General features: G+C 43.0%; 1 protein-coding gene across 1 annotated transcript; it reads left to right on the top strand.

The window, feature by feature from the left end:
- Window positions 1–1,834: 1,834 nt before the first annotated feature.
- LOC106579880 (dihydropyrimidinase-related protein 2) lies at window positions 1,835–20,291 on the top strand. The gene is made up of 14 exons (XM_014160210.3): window positions 1,835–2,242; window positions 8,829–8,917; window positions 10,506–10,690; window positions 11,806–11,970; window positions 12,150–12,211; window positions 12,988–13,068; window positions 13,344–13,412; window positions 13,704–13,824; window positions 14,055–14,211; window positions 14,415–14,556; window positions 14,806–14,976; window positions 15,712–15,891; window positions 16,038–16,227; window positions 18,035–20,291. Exons 1-14 carry the CDS (start codon window positions 2,201–2,203, stop codon window positions 18,124–18,126), a joined length of 1,746 nt encoding a protein of 581 aa, XP_014015685.1. The 5' UTR covers window positions 1,835–2,200; the 3' UTR covers window positions 18,127–20,291.
- Window positions 20,292–20,583: the final 292 nt, after the last annotated feature.

The following is a 20,583-nucleotide window of genomic DNA, read 5'->3' as shown; positions in this document are numbered from 1 at the left end:
GAATAGCAAGGACATGTGCACAGGTCTCACATTATTCATTGGCTGATGTTATTGAACCTAGACAGCATGGACTGGGTAGATGTAACAGTGCCTTCTCTCCATATATTCAAACAGTGATGCACAAAATCAATAATATGGGTCAAATGGGCCAGTAACCGAAAAGTTGCAAGATCGAATCCCCGAGCGGACAAGGTAAAAATCTGTCGTTCTGCCCCTGAACAAGGCAGTTAACCTACTGTTCCTAGGCCGTCATTGTAAATAAGAATTTGTTCTTAACTGACTTGCTAAGTTAAATAAAGGTTAAATAGAAATACATTTAAAAAATGGACCATTGAGCATTTATCTTAATATCTGTGAAAGGTTATAGATTGTTGCAAGGTATGTTGCTGTTTTGTCTGTCATGTAGGCATAAACAATGTCAATTTACCCCTTTTACCACGTTACAGAGCAGTTCATGTTGAGGTTTAGAGGAATTATTATGTAAATAGAAAAGTACTGGATTTGGATGCGTCTGTCCTCTAAGCTTCAACATGAAATGTGACTAAATTAATGTTTACATTTCTTAGTGATTTTTTTTTTTTAAGTCTGTGTGTATGCTGGAACAATGTTTTGTAGGAAAGAGATCCCTCTTGGTTCATCCCATTCACGTTTCCATTGATTATTGTATACTCCATTAAAGGGACAAATACTGGTCATGGCTAGCTGGGATACAGTTTATGTCAAATTGAAGTCAAAAGTAGATTTGTTTGCATTTTAGCTAACCTAACCTTTTCCTAACCATAACCTAAGTATCCTAACCTGCTACATGCATTATCCTAACCTGCTGCGTAAATTCTAACCTGCTACTAAAAGTCAACTATGACATAAGTTAACGGCACTATCTAGTCAAAACCACAAATCGTAAATCTCATCGTAAATCCATGGCAACAGAGGAGGGGTTTGGGGATTTCAGACATTTTGATTGGCTAACCGCTAACCGTAGGTTTTAGGTTGAAGTAGGTGTTAAGTGTTGTGATTATTTTCCCCCACCAGATTAGACTACAATGGTGTGATTGTTATGATGATCTCTACCTTTTAACGGGGTAATTAGTTTAATCGGGTGTCTTTCCTGGCGTTTGAGACCAAATTGTTTGGATTTGTAAATCCAACTGTTGTATTGGAAGGGGGCGCTCGGGGCTGTTTGTGCTTGTCCATGTTGGTGTTTGAGTGAGAAAGACACAGAGAACCAATCAGTAAAAAAGCACATCCTCTTCATTATCGATGCATCGGGCCGACAACATCAAATAGCCTTTCCAGACTGAAGTCAGGAGGACTTCGAGTTAGGTGTTAGGCACACTAACTGGGCCTATACAAGTGAATGGCCTCCTTTACTTGTTTCATTTTATTTGTAATAAATAATTAAATTGCTTTTTGTAAATTAAGGAATTAAATCAACATGCACTTCACTTTCATATTGTTTAGTGAAAAATAACAGCATTTAATCCATAAGGCTTCCACACACAATATGTCTTACTAAATAAACACAACATTGGTTTCGTTCAAAGGTGGTGTTAACTTTAAACCTGACAGTAGCTTGTCACAATAGAGTTGGTATAGGAACATCAGTGTGTGGGCCTTTTCCTCACTACATTAGTAACATAGTAACATTCATGTTGACCATGCACAACTTGATTATACAGGTTCGGGTTATTCGTAACACACAGCCCTTTTGACTTTGTTTGTCCTTTCTGAATAAAGGAATCTGCATTGTTTCAGGCAAGTCAAATCAGCATCAGTGTTACTGCTACTTCTCTCATGCTCCAGACTTGCTGGTATCAATCAGGTGAGCTGGAGAGCGAAGATGGGAGCAGGGTGGGGCGTTGCGCATGCACGGTGGCAATGGCCCTCATCACCGGTTATATTCTCGATCCCTTTTAGTGACTGGCTGTCTGGACAGGCTTGGCTCAGCATTGGAACGTGAGGAAAAACTGTCAGACCGTTTAGGTTCATTCAGAAAACCTCTTTGGACGTTGGAACGGATAGAGTTATTTCACGAATTTAGTCATTGGTTCTGTTGCAGGCGATAGCTGCAGATGCAATTTTGTCTGGGCGTGGACTGGTCTCAACACATCTGAGCATCCATTCCTTTCATTGCTAGCGGTCTAGTTAACATAAGTGAGGTGACTACCATAATAGAGGAGGCTGACAACGCGCGGCTAAGATGTCCGGGTACCAGGGAAAGAAAAATATCCCACGCATTACAGTGAGTATTGTGTTTTAAATGCTTATACTTTTACAAAATGGTATGTCAAATCTAGACCGGCAATGCTGAACAAGCTAGCAGTGGGGATTACACAGTTAGCTTGCTAGCTACAGCCAGCATAGTCTGAGGAGGAGTGGGTCCATTTGTACAAATGCAATGTCACCACTTGCACTGCTATAATAAACAAAGGCACGGTAATTGGTCATAAGAAATTGAACGCATTGTAGCTCGCTCTTATCATTCGACTACTCATCGGGACGCGCATTTTATTGTGTGCATCCTATTCTGCAGCCATTCCATATCCTACCATGTTAGACGATTTAGCCTAGCGGCGGTCTTAGGGAATGATATAGACGATTGGGACATTTTGTACTTCTTCCTCCTTATATTCAGATGGATTATATTATACTTTTAATGCAGTATTGGTAATACTGTAGTTATAGACCTTGGGGATACCATCATATAAAATCAAATGTGAGGAAAATCTCAGCAACAATAGCATTTTTTTTTTTATAGCTAGGCCTCATTATTTTCCAAATTGTTTGGAAATATATTAATTGAATAAATATGTATTTGTCACAACAATTCGTCCTATCAACCCTAGACAGCAAAGGGTTGATTTGCCATGATGACATTTGGGGATGGGGACAGTAATTGAAAGGGCAAAAAACATTTCTGTAAAGTAGGTCATTGGATGAAATCCATCCTTGCTTTTTGCTGTGATCGTGAAGGCCTAGCTTTTGACTATATGCCAAAATATACTGTAGATACAGTAATGACATTTAGGCATTTAAGGGCTTGAATCAAATAACAAACCACACATTTGTGTGTGTTCCTCTCTAAAATATATAAATTATTGAAATAAAAAGCTTCTTGATAGCTGTCCATTTTTTTCTGCAAGGGCAGCATGGAGGGGTGTTATTTTCAGGCAGCTGTCTGATCTCCTTCACAACTGGAGGAGGCCTATCTAAACCCATGACATCTCAGGCATTGCATACAAACGGTTCAATTCCAGCAGCCCCCAGCCTTCAGATGACAGTGTGGCTTTAAAAGGGGGCCCTGTTATTTGCATGAACTAGGCTACTCTCTCACCCCACCTAAGCAAAGAGATAAGTTATGGGATGCTGGAAATGAACATGGATTTGGCTGTGGGGAGGTATGCTGAGGAGTAGTTTTCTCCGCTCTGCTGAAAAGTAATTATTATTTTTATTGTTTTTATATTTTTTATCGGGGTGCTGCAGCACCCTCAGCATCCCTTCTTCCCACGGCTATGCCTAGACCTACTGAACATTTGACCTGTAGCCATAGAGATAGATGAGGACTGTAGTGCCCTAAAGCCAGTTTAAGCATTGGGTGCGTAACCTGATTAGGGAGTCCTCCCACAGAGCTCAGAATTAAAGAATCACATTTGATTACTATAATTGATATTAACAGAACACGCAAGTCGAGGATGCAATGATGTGCGGTCCTTCTTACCAAATTCTGATGCGCACATTGGAGATGCTAGAGTAACGGGCCACATTTACTTTTTCTCAGCCAACAACACGAGTAACGAACAGCAAAATCACTAGCCTTTGTCAATCTACTATCCCCAATAGTAGAAAAGTTGACCTATTCTATTGGTCAGCTTGTCGAGAAGGACAAGAGAATCTGTCTGACAGATTTTCAGCTCAAAGCCTCTGTATTTGCATGCTGTACACGTGTGATAAATAAGATACTTAACGAATATACTGTACACATGCGCCAATTTAATTCCTCTTATGCTTATTAACCTATTGACCAATAAGCATGACCAGTCAAATGTATTTACATCAATGAATAGGTTAAAAAGCATTATTTCGAAACACGTTTTTTTCCTTCCCTCGGACAATCCGTGGACGCCAATTTTAGCGACTTTTCTCTTTTTTTTATCTTCCAAAAGCCGGCTATTATCGGCTAATAGAAACCCTGTGTTTTACCTAAATTAGCCACAAAATCCCTAGTTTGAAAGCAACTGTTTTCTGGAAGCTGTGCGGTGCCATTTACCCTAAATGTTCCCTTACATGGGCCAGCCCCCTAGCAATTTGAGTTCAACCAATGAGCTTCAGCCCCTCACCATTTGAGTGACAGCTAGCCAGATGCACATCATTCACACAGCAGAGACAGCAGTGACATAGTTCACATATCTGCACATATGTGACGTAGTACGCAATTTTCAGGGACCACTTTATGCTTGTGAGCGCTACTTTCAGAACTACTGGCTAAAATGTATACAAAAGTACTAGAGAATCTCTTTAAGGAAGGATCACATAATTCCATCCAAGTCACCAGAAGGGATCAGCCAATAAATTATGCTAGTGAGGAAACATTCCATAACTGCAGGCAGGGGGCAGTAAATTGCCAACCTTGGCTTCATACCTATTCAAACAACACACCCAAGGTGGCAGTGTGCATGCACCCTTTCAGTTTGTTTGCCAACTCATTTATTTTAACTAGGCAAGTCAGTTAAGAACAAATTCTTATCTACAATGATGGCCTAGGCACAGTGGGTTAACTGCCTTGTTCAGGGGCAGCACAACAGATTTTTAACTTGTCAGCTTAGGGATTCGATCTAGCAACCTTTCTGTTACTGGCCCAACGCTCTAACCACTAAGCTACCTGCCGTCCCAAAACTCCTAGAAGTAGCAGAATAAGAAAATGGACTACTTCAAAATGGAGATGGCTTTAATGGCGCTGCCCGTGCTCTCACAGACACCATAATGGGACACGTACAATGATGCGAAGTCTATGGCTGTCGTCTAAATAATTCCAGGAGAGTGTTTGGTACAGAATAATTTACGTGTCACAAAGATTACCCATCCACTCATCGACAGAGCCCATCCAGCTCAGCATTTTACTGGGCTGGGCTCACTGTACATGAGGCAGGAGGATGCCTTTTTAACTGAGGATATGGATTTTCATTACCTAACTAGTCATAATGCATGTTTTAAATGCCATTCAGTGGAGTGGTTGCATTTAATTTCCCTCTCACTTCATCGCTGTGTCAAGCATTTACACAGCATGGAGTTGCTCAGATTTTTCACAATTATACCCTGGGCCCAATTGTTAACACCATTACCATGACATAAATCAATTATATGCTTGCCCTTGAGGCTTTCAATCTCAGGGATGTTTATTTCTCTGAATAAATAGTTTACCTCCACTGGTGCTTTTAGGTGGGACAGAGATTCATGAAGTCATTCTGTTTGTGAGGGGTTTATAAAAAGATGCTTCAGTTATCACCTGCCTCTGCAGTGGCAAGACATAGATTAAAACACAATACATCAGTATTTTGCCTAGATCTCCTAAGACTATTAAAGATACAGGTATTACTATGGATGATGAACAGAGGAAGATAAGTAAGACAAGATCACTCATGGTTCTTCAAAGACATATAAAAGAGGATATTGGAACCAGTGTGCTTTATTCTCTGCATTCGGGCCTGTTATTAAAAATGTTCCCGTTTGAGTCCAGAAATGTAGCATAATCTGATGTCAATTGACCCACTTGACAATAGTTTGTAAAATCATGATGGAAGAATGCCATTTTGGATTGCCTTTAAGATTCTGAGGTTTGTCTAAAGTCTTCTCTGCGGCATTAGTGGTTGGCTATAGGTCACTGTCTGAAGGTGGAAGTGGTCAGGTCAGGGTGCTAGCTAGGGGATTCTAACATCCTACATCTTGTGGGCTGCTGTGCAGTCTGGAGAGAGCCTCTGTCAGCCTCATTACAGTAGCTACCCAGCACACACTCACTGAGGAAGGCCTGATGAGAAGTAGGCCAGCCCGAGCCTACACTAGCATGCTCTCCTTAGATGGAAATGGGATTATTTGTCCTACTCTTAAAGGTGCATTGTGCAGAATTTGCTCCTCCATTTCCTTGTTGCTAAAATTGTAATATACTGAACAAAAATATAAACGCAACATGTAAAATGTTGGTCCCATGTTTCATGAGCTGAAATAAAATATCCCAGAAATGTTCCATATGAACAAAATGCTTATTTCTTTCACATTTTGTGCACACATTTGTTTACATCCCTGTTAGTGAGCATTTCTCCTTTGCCAAGGTAATCCATCCATGTTACACATGTGTGGCATATCAAGAAGCTGATTAAACAGCATGATCATTACATAGGTGCACCTTGTGCTGGGGACAAAAGGCCACTCTAAAATGTTCAGTTTTGTCACACAACACAATGCCACAAATGTCTCAAGTTTTGAGTAAGCGTGCAATTGGCATGCTGACTGCAGGAATGTCCACCAGAGCTGTTGCCAGAGAATTGAATGTTCATTTCTCTACCATAAGCCGCCTCCAACGTCGTTTTAGAGAATTTGGCTGTACTTCCAACTGGCCTCAACCACTGAACACGTGTAACCATGCCAGCCCAGGACCTCCACATCCGGCTTCTTCACCTGCATCTGAGACCAGCAACCCGGACAGCTGATGAAACTGTGGGTTTGCACAACCGCAGAATTTCTGCAAAAACTGTCAGAAACCGTCCCAGGGAAGCTCATCTGCGTGCTCGTCATTCTCATCAGGGTCTTGACCTGACTGCAGTTCGGCGTTGTAACCAACTTCAGTTGGCAAATGCTCACCTTCAATGGCCACTGGCACTCTAGAGAAGTGTGCTCTTCACGGATGAACCCCGGTTTCAACTGTACCAGGCAGATGGCAAACAGTGTATGGCGTCGTGTTGGCGAGCGGTTTGCTGTTCACAACGTTGACATCAGAATGCCCCATGGTGGCGGTGGGGTTATGGTATGGGCAGGCATAAGCTACGGACAATGAACACAATTGCATATTTATTGCAATTTGAATGCACAGAGAAACCATGACGAGATCCTGAGGCCCATTGTCATGCCATTCATCCGCCACCATTACTTCATGTTTCAGCATGATAATGCACGGCCCCATGTCTGTACACAATTCCTGTAAGCTGAAAATGTCTCAGTTCTTCCATGGCCTGCATACTCACCAGACATGTCACCCATTGAGCATGTTTGGGATGCTCTGAATCGACATGTATGACAGTGTGTTCTAGTTCCCGCCAATATTCAGCAACTTTGCACAGCCATTGAAGAGTGGGACAACATTCCACAGGCCACTATCAACAGCCTGCTCAACTCTATGCAAAGGAGATGTGTCGTGCTACATGAGGCAAATAGTGGTTACACCAGATACTGACTGGTTTTCTGATCCACACTTCTACCTTAAATTTTTTTTTAATCTAACCAACAGATGTATATCTGTATTCCCAGTCATGTGATATCCATAGATAGGGCTTCCCTGTAGCTCAGTTGGTAGAGCATGTTGTTTGCAACGCCAGGGTTGTGGGTTCGATTCCCACGGGGGGCCAGCACAGAAAAAAAAATGCATGAAATTGTGTGAAATGTATGCATTCACTACTGTAAGTTGCTCTGGATAAGAGCGTCTGCTAAATGACAAAAATGTAATTAGGGCCTAGTGAATTTGTCAGTTCACTGATTTTACTTATGAACTGTAACTCAGTGAAATTGTTGCATGTTGCGTTTATATTTTTGTTCAGTGTAGTTCGCCTAATGTAGAGAATCATTGTACCATCTAAACTGCTGTGAAATATATTTTCAATAACCAAAAATATTGTATTTTCAGTTTGAAGCTGGTGTACAAAACCAAAAGTAAAAGATGAATTTGGTCAGGTCGCCTAAAAAATGGCGTATTGCAGCTTAAGTGCTCTTGGTCTTCCATTAACCCATGTTCTAGTCGACATAGCACTTTCCTCTGCATCTCAGACTGAACTAAGCTACCCCTCTGATTTGAGCTATTCTCCATGATCTGAGCTGTTTGTGATCGGGTTGGAGTATCTAATGACTTAATGTATAAAGCCTGATTCTATATGAAAGATATTGCCTAGGCTAGTAAAAATGTACAATCCGAGTGCTGTCTGAGTAGATTATGGATGTGGTATCTTTAATAAGGCTTTTCTGTGGGACATTAGCCTAATCTTTGCACTCACATAATATGGAGACACATTATGAGTATGTGTTGGAATTCCCCTGTTAACTGCGTCACTGGTTTGACAGAGAAAGAAACAGCTCTGGTTGGGAATAGTTGGTTATGAAAACTTTGTAGAAAGAGACAAAGAAAGAAAGATGTGGCCATAAACCTGTCTCCTTTTCTTTGAAATTGTCCATGTAAACAAATCAAACTTACATTTTTGAATACCGTTGTGTTACTTTGTTTTTGACTTAGCTCTGCTTATGCATTGTTGTTTGGGGTTTCTTGGCAGACAAGACAATGGCCATGTCTTGGCAAAGCCCTAGTGCTGTTCTATACAGGAATGAGAGGATTCTATCCTTTTGTGCAGCTTGTTCGTTAGCTACTCATGGAACGCCTCTGTGCTTCTATTCAGTGTGATTCTGTTAAAGCTCTCCTGGACGGATGGATGTGCCGGGGTTGAGTATTGGCTAGCTTGCCTTTTCATGGCAAATTTGTTCAATGTGGAATCTGATTTTTAATCAATCGGTTGTGGTGCTCACAGCTATAAACACAATCAAGTCAAATGTAAATGAAATTCTGTCTCTTCCCACAGAGTGATCGTCTCCTAATCAAAGGTGGGAAGATTGTGAATGATGACCAGTCTTTCCTTGCTGACATCTATATGGAGGATGGAGTCATCAAGTAAGTCCTATTAGTTAGAGTGCCATTGTCTTGCCTGCACCTTTGTTGGTTATATAAACTCAGCAAAAAAAGAAATGTCCCTTTTTCAGGACCCTGTCTTTCAAAGATAATTTGTAAAAATCCAAATAACTTCACATATCTTCATTGTAAAGGGTTTAAACACTGTTTCCCATGCTTGTTCAATGAACCATAAACAATTCATGAACATGCACCTGTGGAATGGTCGTTAAGACACTAACAGCTTACAGACGGTAGACAATTAAGGTCACAGTTATAAGAACTTCGGACATTAAAGAGGCCTTTCTACTGACTCTGAAAAACACCAAAAGAAAGATGCACAGGGTCCCTGCTCATCTGCGTGAAAGCGCCTTAGGCCTGCTGCAAGGAGGCATGAGGACTGCAGATGTTGCCAGGGCAATAAATTGCAGTGTCCGTACTGTGAGACGCCTAAGACAGCGCTACAGGGAGACAGGACGGACAGCTGATCATCCTCGAAGTGGCAAACCACGTGTAACAACACCTGGACAGGATCGGTACATCTGAACATCACACCTGCGGGACAGGTACAGGATGGCAACAACAGCTGCCCGAGTTACACCAGGAACGCACAATCCCTCCATCAGTGCTCAGACTGTCCGCAATAGGCTGAGAGAGGCTGGACTGAGGGCTTGTAGGCCTGTTGTAAGGCAGGTCCTCACCAGACATCACCGGCAACAACGTCGCCTATGAGCACAAACCCACCGTCACTGGACCAGACAGGACTGGCAAAAAGGGCTCTTCACTGACGAGTCGCAGTTTTGTCTCACCAGGGGTGATGGTTCGAGTTTGTGTTTATCGTTGAAGGAATGAGCGTTACACCGAGGCCTGTACTCTGTAGCGGGATCGATTTGGAGGTGGAGGGTCTGTCATGGTCTGGGGCGGTGTGTCACAGCATCATCGGACTGAGCTTGTTGTAATTGCAGGCAATCTCAACACTATGCGTTACAGGGAAGACATCCTCCTCCCTCATGTGGTACCCTTCCTGCAGGCTCATACTGACATGACCCTCCAGCATGAGAATGCCACCAGCCATACTGCTGGTTCTGTGCGTGATTTCCTGCAAGACAGGAATGTCAGTGTTCTGCCATGGCCAGCAAAGAGCCCGGATCTCAATCCCATTGAGCACGTCTGGGACCTGTTGGATAGGAGGGTGAGGGCTTGCAGGTGCCTTGGTGGAAGAGTGGGGTAACATCTCACAGCAAGAACTGGCAAATCTGGTGCAGTCCATGAGGAGGAGATGCACTGCAGTATTTAATGCAGCTGGTGGCCACACCAGATACGGCTTGTTACTTTTGACCCCCCCCCTTTGTTGAGGGACACATTATTCCATTTCTGTTAGTCACATGTCTGTGGAACTTGTTCAGTTTATGTCTCAGTTGTTGAATCTTGTTATGTTCATACAAATATTTACACATGTTAAGTTTGCTGAAAATAAACGCAGTTGACAGTGAGACGTTTCTTTTCTTGCTGAGTTTATATGAAGAAAATCTGTATATTTTTTTGTAATACCCTTTGATCATTTCTCTCAATCCGTTTCTCCTTCTCTCAGGCAAATTGGAGAGAACCTGATTGTACCTGGTGGGGTGAAGATCATTGATGCCCATGGGCGCATGGTGATGCCCGGGGGCATAGATGTGCACACACGCTTCCAGATGCCAGACAGGGGCATGGTGTCAGCAGATGACTTCTACCAGGGCACCCGAGCTGCTCTGGCTGGGGGAACCACCATGATCAGTATGTACTAATGAAACGCTTCATCCCCACTGGCACACTTGACAGAAACCCATAATACATGTGATGTCTAGGTAGATTCTGACTTACTGATACTTGGTACTGACATCCTAGATGGTAAATTGCTGAAGTTGGTAAGCAAAGGTCATTCCACTGCCAAAGAATAGCAAATCACCCCTTGGTTGGCTGTTTGAACCATTAATCAGCCTGTTAATAGTGTTTAGCAAACTTTTGGAAATCGCTTTTGACCAAATACAATGTTATTTTACAGAAAACAACAGACTTTCAGCATGCTTATAGGGAAGGGCACTCAACATGCTCGAAACTGACATAAATGACTAATGATTGGCCGAAAGAAATTGATAATAATAAGATTGGGGGAGCTGTTTTGTTAGATTTCAGTGCAGCTTTTGATATCATTGATCATAACCTATTGCTGACAAAACGTAGGTGTTCTGGATTTACATTCTCTGCCTTATCATGGATTGAGAGTTACCCATCTAATAGATCAGAGGGTTTTCTTTAATGGAAGCCTCTCTAACATGCTGACCAGACTGCCTGCGCATGTCCGTCCGTCATTGCGCGCATGTTGATTTGAGGAGAGATTGACTGCATCACTATTGGTCTTTGTGCGAGGTGTTGATGGGTTAAAGGTACAGAACTGTCTGTTCAAGCAGTTTGCACACATTTCGGACACTCATCAGTACAACACAAGACATGCAGCCAGAGGTTTCTTCACAGTACCCTGGTCCAGAACAGAGGCTGGGAAACGCACAGTATTAAAAAGTCATGACTACATGGAACTCTCTGCCACCCCGCTAACAGTAAAATAGATAAAAGAACACCTTACGGCACGACAGGGACAATATTTTGTACTGTATTTTTAATTGTGTTATGTATTTTATTTGTTGTGCTTTGTTTCCTGTTTGGACCCCAGGAGGAGTAGCCACTGCCTTGGCAGCGGTCTAATTGGGGATCCTAATAAATTACTAAATAAAATACTAAATACCAGATGTCCATGTTGTCTCGTGATTTTTAATATATCTGGCCTCTGTAAAATGTGATAATGTTACTGCTAGTGTGTTTTCAATGGTGTGTCTGTGTGTGTGTCTGTGTAGTTGATCATGTGGTTCCAGAACCTGGTGTGAGCCTGCTGGCAGCGTTCAACCAGTGGAGGGAATGGGCCGACAGCAAGTCCTGCTGTGACTACTCTCTGCATGTGGACATCACTAACTGGCACCAGGGCATGCAGGAGGAGATGGAGAGCCTGGTGAAGGACCACGGTATGCCGCTAACACAATTACACAACCCATTCTCCCTACATTCACTCATGTCAGGGGATTGGGGCAGTTATTACTTCTACTAAGACTCTTTGTGGTTTATTTCCTTCCTGTGACTGTCCTTTCCTCACCCTTTTCTAACCTTTTATTGCTACTATTGCTCATAAGTTTTCTATCTTTAGGTGTCAACTCTTTCCTGGTCTATTTGGCTTATAAGGATGTTTTCCAACTTTCCGACTCCCAGGTACGATTTGAAGCATTTCAGATTGGTATGATTTACTGGCGACGGATGGAGGAGTCAACATTTCTGGAGGCTTGTGCCTTTTTAAAGTAATGATTGCATTGCACTTTGTGTAGCTAAATTGCATGACAGAATTATATTCTGTATTACATTGCTGATAAACTCTTTTGAAGGCTGAATCCTAACTATAGATTAGCAGGCGTAAAAAGTAGTTGTTGACGTAAAATGAGAGATTTGCACGAGTGTTCCAAGTTACGCCTGCGTATCCTGCTTGCTACGGTACGTCACTGCTCCAAGAAGTCCGAGATTATTGAAGACCTCTTCTGAAAAGTCTACTGCTTTCTGAATGCTAGGTAAAGGATTGTCTGTGTGGGGTGAATGAACTCTCCCATGTGCCTCATGTCTTTCTGTGAGAGCTTTGCTATAGGCCAGTATTGAGTTTTCCCACTCAGCACAGGCTGGTTAGTGTTTAGGACTGACACTGAGGATGACTCTTGCAACACGTGCTGAAAGATTGCCTGACCGTTTCCTGTGGCCTATTGCAGCTGTGAATACCTAGTTGATTGCAGCTGTGAATACCTAGTTGAACAAAGTGGTCCAAGCTAAAGAGAGAAGTGGAGTAAATGAACTAATCTGTGCATTTAGCGCTGTCCTTCTGATTCGGATTCTCACCCAACACGTGTTGCTCTGATAAAGAGATCTCCAGTCTTGTAAATGTCCTCATTGCTAAAGCCTCTGGTTCCCTGCCCTGTGTGTGACCGGCTGCTTTCCTCCTGTAGATGTACGAGGTGTTCGGTGTCATCAGAGACCTGGGTGCCATCGCTCAGGTGCACGCAGAGAACGGGGACATCATTGCCCAGGTAACAGAACCTCTAATAAACCCTATCACCTTGTCCCAGCGTGCCTTCTCCGCTGGCCAAGCGCAGGTAGCCTAAGGGTTAGAGCGTTGCACCTGTAGCTGAAAGGTCGCTGGTTCGAATACCCGAGGTGAAAGATAGGATGATATCCCTAGGTTGTTCTAGGGGTGCCGTACTACTATGGCTGACCCTGTAAAACAACACATTTCACAGTTTTGTTGTATGTGACAATAAATTATATATATCTTTTTTAAAGCTGTTGTCTGATGTGTTTGCAGGAGCAGTGCAGGATCCTGGAGCTGGGCATCACTGGCCCTGAGGGTCATGTACTGAGCCGCCCAGAGGAGGTAAGTATGACCTCTGGCCAAGTCCTGCGCTTCTATCAGCCTTCTGCTTGTATTTGATGTGTGCCTTTGGTTGCTTTACATGGATGTTAGGGAAGAGGCTGTATGATATTAACAGAATTCACTACAGATGTAAAGTAAATGAGAGAGTCAAGTGTCTGAGTGTTCTTTCCTATGCTTGCTTCTTCCAGAATGCCTACAAGCATTAAAGCTAGTCTGTAACTCAACATGAAGGTCACTGAGTCTGGCCTGTTGGGACTGAAATCCCTCTCTCTGTGTCTGTCTGTTGTGTAGGTGGAGGCAGAGGCAGTCAACCGGTCAGTCACTGTGGCCAATCAGACCAACTGCCCCCTGTACATCACCAAGGTGATGAGCAAGAGTGCTGCTGACGTCATCGCCCTGGCCAGGAAAAAGGGTACTAGTAAAAAGGAGAAAGAAGTGTGGTGATGGACTACTGCAAAAAGCTTTTATATTGATTGCTCTCTGTGGTTATAGATACACTAAATGTCAAATCCCACATAAATTATTCCACTTGTAAATCAGTCCTGCCTTGGAGACAGGGCACGAGCACTCTGAGGTGTATAGAACACTGACTCTCCCTTCCATGCTGACCTCGTGTTTTGCTGTGTTTCTGTGGTACTCTAGGCGCCGTGGTGTATGGAGAGCCCATCTCTGCCAGCCTGGGCACGGACGGCACCCACTACTGGAGTAAGAACTGGGCCAAGGCAGCTGCCTTCATCACCTCCCCACCCCTCAGCCCTGACCCCACCACCCCCGACTATCTCAACTCACTGCTCTCCTGGTAGGTGCATCATTTACACTATGTACCTCTACTCAACACAGAGCTATGCAGTAATCATGTGTTACTTACACACATCTTCCACCAGAGGGCGGTATGTCATCCTAGCCTCCTGGAAAGTCATATCACTCAAGACAAAAACATCAAACATAAGACCTGTCAGTAGTCTCTCTCCCTCTTCCCCTCCATCCTTTGTTCCTTTCCAGTGGTGACCTGCAGGTGACTGGTAGTGCTCATTGCACATTCCACACCTCCCAGCGTGCCGTGGGTAAAGACAACTTCACCCTCATCCCAGAGGGCACCAACGGCACTGAGGAGAGACTCTCCCTCATCTGGGACAAGTGTGTGGTGAGGCACACTACTGACTTTTCTGCCGGGTTTCCTACAATCAAACATACCCCAATCACACATGCTTCTTTTAAATGTATCCTGTTATTGTAAATAGATACCGGTATTGTGGTATTAACAATCAATCTACTTTCCCTGTTTGTGCCACAGTTATTCATGTCATCAAGCGGTTGTCTCAGTTGGTCGTGAATGTTTGCAGCTGTTTTGTTAGAAAGGAAGTGACAGCGCCTTGTCTTCTGATTCCCTTAGGTGACTGGAAAAATGGACGAGAACCAGTTTGTGGCTGTGACCAGCACCAACGCAGCTAAGATCTTCAACCTGTACCCCCGTAAGGGGCGCATCGCAGTGGGCTCTGACGCCGACCTGGTCCTCTGGGACCCAGACGTCAGCAGGATCATCTCTGCCAAGAGCCACAACGTGGTAAGAGCCTGGCCAACCCACACTGTATTGACCATGGTATTTATACATGGTTTTAGTCGCACCTACTACCTACTGTATGTAGGACTCATTTTCATATGAAACATTGAAGCTCTTTTACCAACAAAGCTTTGATACAGCCTAACAAGTAAAAATCTACTCACCTGAAAGGACTTGTCATAGAACACGTCATGCAGACTGTTTGGTAGCCTAGCTGTTAGAGCGTTTTAATCCCCGAGCCGACAAGGTGAAATATCTGTTGATGTGCCCTTGAGCAATGCACTTAACCATCATTTGGTCCGGGGCGCTGTACTGCTATGTCTGACCCTGTAAAACGTCACATTTCAATGCACCTATCTGGTGTGACAAACGATGTGTATTTTTTTTAAATATTTTTTTACTGAGTCATCACTACTCTTCATTTAGAGGAGCTAGCTGGCTACATTAGCACTAGTTTCCCATTAAGATGTCAGCTGAATGTCAGTGACTCACTGTGTAACAGTGAGTCAGTCTCTCTCTGGACGTCTGTGTTGATGTGATTGATGGCCATCACCATGCTGGCACAAGTCATTGAAAGACTAAAGCCCAGACGGAAGTTCATATTTGGCCTCAACGTGTTTAAATGTGTTGTTGTTGGGTGCATGTGAAAGCAGTCTTGGTGTTGTCTTTCTATGTTATTTGCCCTCTTGTACAGTGTCAGTCTATTTGTCACTTCTCATCAGAGCTGTTCTTCTGCAGGCTGTGGACTATAATATCTTTGAGGGCATTGAGGTGCGTGGAGCTCCCCTGGTGGTGATCAGCCAGGGCAAAATCGTGTTGGAAGAGGGCGACCTCCATACCACTGAGGGATGTGGGCGCTATGTGAGCCGCAAGCCCTTCCCTGACCATGTCTACAAGAGAATAAAGGCTCGCAGCAGGGTGAGTCTATAGTGCTGTGAAATTGACACAGAATAGATTGTTGATTGTTTATGACCATTCCCACTGACAGTGATGATCGCAGAACTAGAACAGCCAAACTGATGCTGTCATCTTGTCTGTCTGTCTCTCTGTTTGTCTCCTCCAAGCTGACGGAGCTAAGGGGGGTCCCCAGGGGTCTCTATGACGGGCCGGTGTGTGAGAATGTCACCCCTAAGGTCATGACTCCGGTCACCTCGGTGAAGACCTCTCCAGCCAAGCTGCAGCAGCAGCAGCAACAGCATCAGCAGGGTCCTCAGCCAGTCCGCAACCTGCACCAGTCTGGCTTCAGCCTGTCTGGTGACTACAGCTCAAAATGTCTCTCACAGCTCTTACATGGAACATCAGTAGGAATAGCATAATACTAAGACATGTATAGTCGTGGCCAAAAGTTTTGAGAATGACACAAATATTAATTTTCACAAAGTTTGCTGCTTCAGTGTGTTTAGATATTTTCGTCAGATGTTACTATGGAATACTGAAGTATAATTACAAGCATTTCATAAGTGTCAAAGGCTTTTATTGACAATTACATGAAGTTGATGCAAAGAGTCAATATTTGCAGTGTTGACCCTTCTTTTTCAAGACCTCTGCAATCCGCCCTGGCATGCTGTCAATTAACTTCTGGGCCACATCCTGACTGATGGCAGCCCATTCTTGCATAATCAATGCTTGGAGTTTGTCAGAATTTGTGGGTTTTTGTTTGTCCACCCGCCTCTTGAGGATTGACCACAAGTTCTCAATGGGATTAAGGTCTGGGGAGTTTCCTGGCCATGGACCCAAAATATCGATGTTTTGTTCCCCGAGCCACTTAGTTATCACTTTGCCTTATGGCAAGGTGCTCCATCATGCTGGAAAAGGCATTGTTCGTCACCAAACTGTTCCTGGATGGTTGGGAGAAGTTGCTCTCGGAGGATGTGTTAGTACCATTCTTTATTCATGGCTGTGTTCTTAGGCAAAATTGTGAGTGAGCCCACTCCCTTAGCTGAGAAGCAACCCCACACATGAATGGTCTCAGGATGCTTTACTGTTGGCATGACACAGGACTGATGGTAGTGCTCACCTTGTCTTCTCCAGACAAGCTTTTTTCCAGATGCCCCAAAAAATCGGAAAGGGGATTCATCAGAGAAAATGACTTTACCCCAGTCCTTAGCAGTCCAGTCCCTATACCTTTTGCAGAATATCAGTCGGTCCCTGATGTTTTTCCTGAAGAGAAGTGACTTCTTTGCTGCCCTTCTTGACACCAGGCCATCCTCCAAAAGTCTTCGCCTCACTGTGCGTGCAGATGCACTCACACCTGCCTGCTGCCATTCCTGAGCAAGCTCTGTACTGGTGGTGCCCCGATCCCGCAGCTGAATCAACTTTAGGAGACGGTCCTGGCACTTGCTAGACTTTCTTGGGGGCCCTGAAGCCTTCTTCACAACATTTGAACCGCTCTCCTTGAAGTTCTTGATGATCTGATAAATGGTTGATTTAGGTGCAATCTTACTGGCAGCAATGTCCTTGCCTGTGAAGCTCTTTTTGTGCAAAGCAATGATGACGGCACGTGTTTCCTTGCAGGTAACCATGGTTGACAGAGGAAGAACAATGATTCCTAGCACCACCCTCCTTTTCAAGCTTCCAATCTGTTATTCGAACTCAATCAGCATGACAGAGTCATCTCCAGCCTTGTCCTCGTCAACACTCACACCTGTGTTAATGAGAGAATCACTGACATGATGTCAGCTGGTCCTTTTGTGGCAGGGCTGAAATGCAGTGGAAATGGTTTTTTTTTGCAATTCAGTTCATTTGCATTGCAAAGAGGGACTTTGCAATTAATTGCAATTCATCTGATCACTCTTCATAACATTCTGGAGTATATGCAAATTGCCATCATGCAAACTGAGGCAGCAGACTGAAAATTAATATTTGTGTCATTCTCAAAACTTTTGGCCACGACTGTAGGCACTCCAGTATTATCATTTGGCCTGCAATTTTACAATATATTTAATCTGTTACAAATAAACAACTTATCATGTTGTTGTTTTTTGTCAGGGGAATCAGAGCGATGTCTCATTCAAATCCCCTTTAAGATTAGACTTTTTTTCTCTCTATCTCTCATGCCCAGGTGCACAAGTTGATGATAATATTCCTCGCCGCAACACCCAGCGCATCGCGGCACCCCCAGGTGGGAGGTCGAACATCACCAGCCTGGGTTAAGCTCTCCTGTCAGCTGAGCCAGGGAGGAGATGAGCTGGAGAATCCACCCCAACTCCCAGACAAAACATCACAACCAACGGAGGGTGCTTCCTCTAATGTGATCCTTCTCCCTGACTCAACTGCACCCTGGTCAAAAACACTTCATCTTCATCCATATTTAACAACTCTGTCACCTCATTCAAAGAAAAAAAAAGAGATAGCACTCAATGTTTTGTTTTGTATGACCTATATGCCATCTTCATTTTTTTTTTTTTTTTAAAGGAAGAGTCAAGTGAATTTAGACAGCGCTTGATGTTTTACTGTTTTGTGACAAATATATTTATATCCAATTAAAGTTTGGGCTTTGTTTACATTTTGGCTTTTAATTGTACAAGAGGAACTGTGGATTGCAGTCGTGGCATTTGATGTATCTGCTATTTAATGGGCCTTGACACGCATTGTTTCCACGAAGTGATAAATGTCGTTATGAACTGCGGAGACACTGAATTGAATCATTGTCAAAAACGTGTGGCATTTTTTATTAAAATACGTCTTTATTGTTTTCCATCCATCCTGTAAGTGAATGGAATGGTTTCTTGCATTTGGCATATTTTTAAGGCTTTAGAGTAGTGTTGTTTAAGTAACTGAGAATACCGTTTAACCTCTCTGTCAGTTTGCAGTATTTGAATGACTTTAAACAGCTGTGAGTTCTAGGTATTATCCTCCCAGTCTTTCTGGTCAGCATTACCACAGAAGTTTCAGCTGAACAAATTTACTTTAATCTTCCTTTCTCATTGCTGCACTTTTTGTATTGTTGTAATATTTTTGTTGTTAATATTCTACATTTTCAATCGTGTCTAGAGCTAAAACACTACTGTAATCTCTGAAATATTGACTATTAGATCTTAGCTTGTTTGCTGATGGAATGCACAGAAGTCAAAGGTGAAAGTATTGTAGGGTTAAACCATTCATCTCCTCACTCAGAACACCTTTGACACAAAGCATGCACAATACATGACAGCAGGGAGAACCTTCGGCAAAAAACCCAGACGAGAGACATTTTGCCTCTTATTTCATCCTTTTTCTTCTCTTCTCTAGCTGTCCAAAGTTAAAGCTCGCCAAGACACCAGGCTTCCTATAATCACACTGCTGTTTATTTCTAATGACACTGACAGCCATGCTGGATAGAAGGTTGCCCCGAACAACCTCTCTGGTGCTATTTGATCAATGCTGTGTATGTGCAGATTGTGCTGCCTACTTTTTCCACTCAACCACACAAATTCAAGCTTTGTGAAAACCACTTTATGGGGGAAGCGGGGTTAGCTCTTACCATTCCTCCATCATGGTCTCATACGTCACAGGTCTTCATTTTCTATCTGCTAAAGTGCAAAAGGTGAATCTGTGAAAATGTTGATTTGTATTAGATGTTTGTTTTAGTTATTTTTCAGAATGTTTGTTCAATATCACTTGCCTGCCTATTCTATAAAGTATTGATTGATTGCACACTATATGAACCATGTATTTATGAAAAATATATCTTAAGCACTATCAGTGACAAAGCTAGTACAAGTGGTGCTTTGAGATCCAGTGAAAAAAGCTATGATAATGAAATCCATTATTTACAGTGTGCCGATTATGTGGTTTGACTCCTGTCCTTATTGTTGGAGACATTAGAATAGCATCTCCTTGTAGCTCTGTGAGTGTTGATGATGGGAGACACTTTTAACAGGTGCTCCATCATCACTCTCGTTACCCTCTTACCTATTCACATTAGACCCCACTGTTAGTGCCACTCATCAGGGTATGGGCAATGCTAGTTAACTACTCACTAAGCACCCACTGTGTGAAAGGTACAGTAGGGACCTTTTACAGTAGGCTCCTTATCTGATCAGTTTTCTGTATAGCATTGTATTCTTTCCTCCTCCTTGCCTTGTTTAGGTATAGGTCATTATGCCAAGCTTGTATGTGATGTAAGTGAATTGCAGGTGGAGAGGTTTCCTATAGTGTTTGTTTTTATTTCTGGAGTTTAGCACGGTCATTGCCCTCCCTCCCCTACCATCTAATGATAAACTGTTGACCATGTATGTTTTGTAGGCTACTGGGATTTTGGGGTACTTATTCCTGACGGCATTGAATCCCATCGGTGTTGACGTAAATGGTTTTAAACATAAAAAAATTCAACAAAATGATGTGTCTCTAACAGTTATTGTGCTAGCAGATACTGGTTTATTTTTGGTGGTCATAAAATAGAGGCGCAGCTTTGGTTTAAGAAGTGGGGGGGCATAAACATATATATCAGTCAAAAGTTTGGACACACCTACTCCAACGTTTTTCTTTATTTGTCCTATTTTCTACATTGTAGAATAATAGTGAAGACATCAAAACTATGAAATAACACATGTGGAATCATGTAGTTACCAAAAAAGTGTTAAACAAATCAAGATATATTTTAGATTCTTCAAAGTACCCACCCTTTGC

Source organism: Salmo salar, chromosome 20, assembly GCF_965601325.2.
Source record: "Salmo salar chromosome 20, fSalSal1, whole genome shotgun sequence".
Lineage (NCBI taxonomy): Eukaryota > Metazoa > Chordata > Actinopteri > Salmoniformes > Salmonidae > Salmo > Salmo salar.
This window is presented reverse-complemented; position numbering and strand designations above follow the sequence as displayed.

What these genes read in the sequence shown, in the direction of transcription:
- LOC106579880 (XM_014160210.3), top strand. Translation starts at nt 2,201, where the DNA reads ATGTCCGGGTACCAGGGAAAGAAAAATATCCCACGCATTACA. An exon ending in GAGCCTGGTGAAGGACCACG is followed by an intron (nt 11,971 to 12,149) that starts GTATGCCGCTAA and finishes TTCTATCTTTAG; the next exon opens with GTGTCAACTCTTTCCTGGTC. An exon ending in TCCAACTTTCCGACTCCCAG is followed by an intron (nt 12,212 to 12,987) that starts GTACGATTTGAA and finishes TTCCTCCTGTAG; the next exon opens with ATGTACGAGGTGTTCGGTGT.